General features: G+C 39.3%; 1 protein-coding gene across 1 annotated transcript; it reads right to left on the reverse strand.

The window, feature by feature from the left end:
• Positions 1–2,458: 2,458 nt before the first annotated feature.
• On the reverse strand, positions 2,459–5,122 carry LOC116191572 ((+)-neomenthol dehydrogenase-like). The gene is made up of 5 exons (XM_031520269.1): positions 4,912–5,122; positions 4,428–4,683; positions 4,094–4,171; positions 3,746–3,922; positions 2,459–3,049 (listed from the first exon to the last, which is right to left on the reverse strand). Exons 1-5 carry the CDS (start codon positions 4,944–4,946, stop codon positions 2,672–2,674), a joined length of 924 nt encoding a protein of 307 aa, XP_031376129.1. The 5' UTR covers positions 4,947–5,122; the 3' UTR covers positions 2,459–2,671.
• Positions 5,123–5,392: the final 270 nt, after the last annotated feature.

Raw genomic sequence — 5,392 nt, forward strand, 5'->3', positions numbered from 1 at the left:
GTGTAGTGTGTTGAGTTAAAGTTAAAGTTAAAATTTTTGACTTGGAAAATGTGTGTTTTTGTTATGTAGTGTGTTGAGTTAAAGTTAAAATTAAAGTTAAAATTTTTTATTCCTGAATCCAAACAGGGCCTTAACATCGAGTACGAACAACTGAAAACTATTGTTGAAATATCAAATTGATAGTTGTCCTATTTTCAGATAAAGACATCAATAAATATTTCAGGCTCCGGCCTTTATTCAACCCAAAAGAAAGACACTACTTGATGCAGCAGAAGACCTAGCAAGTCGGTACCTGGAGGAAAATAGGTTCTAACGACCCTATTTCGAAGGAAACGGCCTCAGGAGCAAAACTCACGGCGTCCTCTTTCTCACTTGACTTGCGCGAGTCACTGCCACTCCGTGCGCCATAAACACCACTAACAGTCCACCGGGTGCTACATCATAAGCACATTGGGAACGTAGATAATTGTAACCATATACATATAAAATGACAGCAATGGAATTCCAATCCTCCGGCTTGGCCATGAAATTTTGATATTTTAGGCGAATTCCATCGTTTAGAGCCTCAAACAGGCAATTTTGTGTTAATTAGGCTGTTTTTTTTGCAATTTTAGGAAAGTTTATTTCTTTTTATACAATTTAGTTTTTTTTAAACCCTATTTAAGTTTTGTGTAAGCCCTAGGGCTAGAAGAGTTGTTTTTGGATTATCAACAAATTGGAGCTTTCGTACTCTTTGCCCAATTCTTGGATTTGTTCGAGTTGGATGCCTATTCCTGAAATTTGTAGAATCAACAGGTGATAGAAGGTCGTAGTTCCGGTATTCGTGCGCGATCAACGGGTCTGTAATAAATTACTCGTGTGTACGTTGCGTCACTACTAAAGAGAAAATGCATTTTACCTAGAATGTTACGAGTGATATTAGCGCCCCCCCCCTTCTATTTTTTTATGGTACCCGAACCCTACAGTACAACCTGTTGAGATATGGAGCCAGAACCTATCCCAGAGTTGTATCATATCATCGGTTCTGAGTACCATGTTGGAGCCTATAAATATTTTTTTTTCTCTTCAAACAACTGAAATATATAACTTTGAAAAAGATCTCATCAACATCAAACACAATAATACAGTACAGTTGAATGTTGACACAAATGAATCACAGCTCATCCATCCATCCACAGATTACCTAATATACAATTACAAATTACAAAGAAAGAATAAAATGAAAAAGAAGAAGCAGTTTTTTCGAGTATCTGTTCCAGTTTTGGTTTTGGGTACCATGTATATTGGAACAACTTAAGTTACCCTGCTTTGGGCTTCACCTTCGAGCCTAACTCTTCACTAGCTCCAACAGGAAGTCCTAGGTGTTCTTGCTCTACTTTCTTGGATGCACCTCAGCCTCTTTGATGCTGGGTAATGAAAATTCCTATAATTACATGCTTTATATGTGATGAGATAAAGATGAAAAATCAAAGCTCAATTTGAAAGTTCTATTCTTGCCTCTCTTTATCTCTAATTGGCTGAGCTGATCTGGGCAAGCTTATTGAAAAGTTATAATCATGTTTTAGCTTCTCCTACTGGTATGCTAGAGTGTACTGGCTCCTAAACTGATCAGTTACAAAGCATTACGTGTGATTCAATGCAGCAAAACATTGGAAAGTCTGAGATTGCCCAGCACATTCGCAGGCCATTTTCTGGTGTGAAGTTGGAGCCCTTGTTCACACAGTTGAGAAGCCTGGCAGGGGAAGGTAAGCTATATTTATAATTTTTTTGATTCTCTTGTTGAGTCGCTTAATCCTTCTTGCTAATGAATCAGCATACATCTTTTGGATTTTACATTTTGAGGCTTCCACCATGCTGGCATGCTTAATTGTCTTTCCAATAATGTAGCAAAAGGCGACATGTTGTCAAAATTCAATCATTTGACTCATTTGCATCTGAAGGGAAGGAGCTTGAATACCAGATAATTCCACCGAATTGACAATTTTTAAGTTCTGTAGGATATATCAGACTTTTCCAAATGGATACATTTTGGTCAAGCAAATGATTAGTTTTTTTTTTCCAGCATATATGGTTAAAATTCTATTCAAGCAAATGGTTACCTTTCTATTCAACATATTTTCCCTCAAATAGGTTGAGATATATTCGGGTTCTTTTCTCTTTTTGGTCTGTTAATTGTCTTGAGGAGAACGATACTGTGATTTGCAAAATAAGCGGACAACCTTGGATGTCCGGAAAAGCTAAAAGCAGCAGGTGAGAGGAGAGCCTGTTCCTTAAGATTTCCTTGACAGGGTGTTAAGCTACCCAAACCTCGTTCTTTTCACATCCCCGAACCATGACTAGAACACATGCAGATAACACATCCATGACTTTTCATATCCCCGTTCTTTTCAATCAGTCTCTCCTCTCCTAGGCCAATATACATTCATCATCGATTTAACATCTTGTTATAACTTCATGGTTTTAGGGAGGTAACATCGATTATCGAAAATTATGTGAATCTGATGATACAGAGAAGCCTGACAAACATCTTACTAAAAGTTTGTGAAAGTGCACAGAACAGGTTGCATGTATATTACATCAATTTCAACAGGTTGCTGTCATAATCCATTCCCCTTTTGGCACATGATATTTGGTCTTATGGCCAGATATTCAATCAAACAAGCTTTGTTTCTCAGAAAGAACCGACTTCTTTCCCAAAGAAGCAGAGGCCAGAGGGCCCCGTTTCTGGGAGAAGAGCCAGGTGAACAGGGCCCTCTGCTCCTTCAGGAGCGCATAGAAGTCCATTGTTGCCGGTTATATCGGTCTTGACAAAGCCCGGGAAAACACTGTTCACAAGGAAGGTTGGGAACTCTTTTGCTAGGAGCCTCGTGTAAGCATTCAGAGCTGCTTTGGAGAGCTTGTACGCGGAGATAGTCTCTGGCCAGCCTTTGGCCACTAATTGACCCTGCTGGAAATCTTCCAGGAATTTCTTCAGGATCTCCTCTATCTGATTTCCTGTGAGGTTCTCGATTTCTCCAAGGGCATCCTTGATTGATTCTCCGGGAATATTCTGAAAATTGACAAGTTTGATAGCAGAAGTTTTAGGAAAAAGTCGGGGAAATGTAGTGATACGCTGCTTCGGGAAGTGTTCCAGGTTCACGTTTCCGTGTTGGAAAACCTGTTTGAAATCTTTTTTTTCATTTTTTCAATGAAGCAGAAGTAAGTTCCTAGATCGTTATTGGATTACATTGTCTAATTATCTTTCCAATTTCAAAATGTTAATTTTTTTTAGAATGCAACAACAGAGAAAACTACAGAAACTTCTTAAAGATGAGAGATTTTTTTTTGGTGTGTACCCTGGTATCCGAGAGCCCATCGGGTCCCTACTAATCTAGTTCGAGCAGGGTTGGCCTGCTAAGGGATAAAGCTTTCACAATATGGATTTTCTCCATTCACAGAACTTGAACATAAGACCTTGCTTAAGGAGAACGAGCGTCGAATCGCTTAAATTAACCCATGTTGGTAAAAATGAGAGATTTTGAATAGCCATTTCATGACATGCTTCTGATTAAGAAAGGTTTAGGAAAATGATAGTCTAGGAACAGTTCATCAAGTTCTCTCTATTTCCAGATACGAGGAAAAACAGTTCAATGTCCAAAATCCAAAAGATAAGTCGAATCATGAGTACGCTAAATTGGAAAGCCAAAGTTCAAGCATGTTTTACTTCTGAATATAACTGGAAAGTACAGAATATCACTACAGTTACCTGCAAAAGTCCCAATTCTGAAGAGACATTGACGATCCTTGCAGAACTCGACTGTTGAAGCAGGGGAAGGAGAGCTTCGGTCACTCTTTTTGAGCCAAAGTAGTTCGTTTCGGCGCTGTCTACCGCCAATTTGTAATTCTGGGTTGCCATTGTTTTCCACTCCGCTTCATCAGTTGGCTATATCAAAAGGACAAACAGATTTCTAGCACTATCAAGAATAGGACTTTGAGGTATCATCCGATTCTCACACCATAAGTGGTTTGGTATCATACAACCTCGATTTTTCTCTTCTTTAAATTGGGATTTCTTGCCAGGTAAAAAGCCATCCCAGATAGGATGAAGACTAACCCAACCACCAACACGCTCAACAGCACTTGTAAGGGCTTGAAAATCTATAATGGTACCGCTAATCCCGGCATTGTTCACCTGCAATAGTTTTCCATCTTCTATTAGTCACATAAGAGAGGCATCAAAAAAGGAGCTCAGATAAGGGTCACGTCACATTTGGATGAAAGAATGGAACGACCCCGGAGTTTAATCACTTGTTTATGCTTGTTATTTGAGGTCAGCTGGTGGTGATACAGAGAAAGTCACAATTTCCTGTTGACGAGACGGATCTTGAAAAACACAAGAAAGAATATGAAGTGCTTAATTCATGGGATATTGGAACCCCCTTCTGTACCAGAATGTCCAGCTTTTCGAACCGGGTACTGACAAACTCAACCAGTGAATCTATGCTTGCAGAGTCGGTAACATCAAGCTGATGAAAAACTACTTCACCGGAGGGAGCGGCAGAGCCTTCTTCTTTCAATTTGCAAACAGCCTTGAGACCACTCTTCTCGTCTCTTGAAGTTAAGACCACGGTCACCCCTTTTGAGGCCAACTGCCTGCAAATCTCTAACCCGATTCCTTTGTTTGCTCCCGTTACAACAGCATGCCTTTGAGAAGAGCAAGAAATCTCTGTTAAATATATATGTCAAAGACTAATGAAAGAATCTATCTACCGGCAGTTTCTAGCATGACACCATGGATGGCTACATCTCTGTAACCTTCACGTTGGTTCTTTATCTATGTTATGAAACTAGGATCACCAAGTACGACGTTTCAAGACATGCCAGAACCCATTGCCAATTATTGCTAAGGGAAAAGCTTGAAGATGAAGATACCTCCTTGTATCGAGAAATGCGGATGCTTCTGCCATGGAAAAGGGGTTCCAAAAGACAAGAGTGTGTGTGTATGCCTTTGAATTCCTTTTTTCCGTCTAAATATATAGGGGAAGTTTGATGAGAACAAGCCGTACATAAATGTGAAGAGAAGTTTGTAGGTTATGCTTGATCTATATAGTCATTCGTATACGCTTTGCTTTTCTTTTTGGTTTTCATTAGTCAAATCTGTAAGAGTGATTAAATATTTTATTATGATCCTTATCCATGAAAATAGAATCAAGCCAGCAGGCTTTCTGGCTTATAAAATGTCTCGATAATCTTTATGCGAGTGGTTGTCTGTTCATTCCTCTGCCATAAGATGACAAATGAGAGTACAAACTTGTAGCTTTCATTTTGGACATATCCAATGTCAGTGAACAATCAACACCACAGACGACTAGTGATTTCTTGAAAACGGGAAGCCATAACTGACAAAGGAGGG

This window comes from Punica granatum, chromosome 1, assembly GCF_007655135.1.
Source record: "Punica granatum isolate Tunisia-2019 chromosome 1, ASM765513v2, whole genome shotgun sequence".
Taxonomy (NCBI): Eukaryota; Viridiplantae; Streptophyta; class Magnoliopsida; order Myrtales; family Lythraceae; genus Punica; species Punica granatum.

What these genes read in the sequence shown, in the direction of transcription:
- LOC116191572 (XM_031520269.1), bottom strand. Translation starts at nt 4,946, where the DNA reads ATGGCAGAAGCATCCGCATTTCTCGATACAAGGAG. An exon ending in GCATTTCTCGATACAAGGAG is followed by an intron (nt 4,684 to 4,911) that starts GTATCTTCATCT and finishes CTCTTCTCAAAG; the next exon opens with GCATGCTGTTGTAACGGGAG. An exon ending in CAGAATTGGGACTTTTGCAG is followed by an intron (nt 3,050 to 3,745) that starts GTAACTGTAGTG and finishes GTCAATTTTCAG; the next exon opens with AATATTCCCGGAGAATCAAT.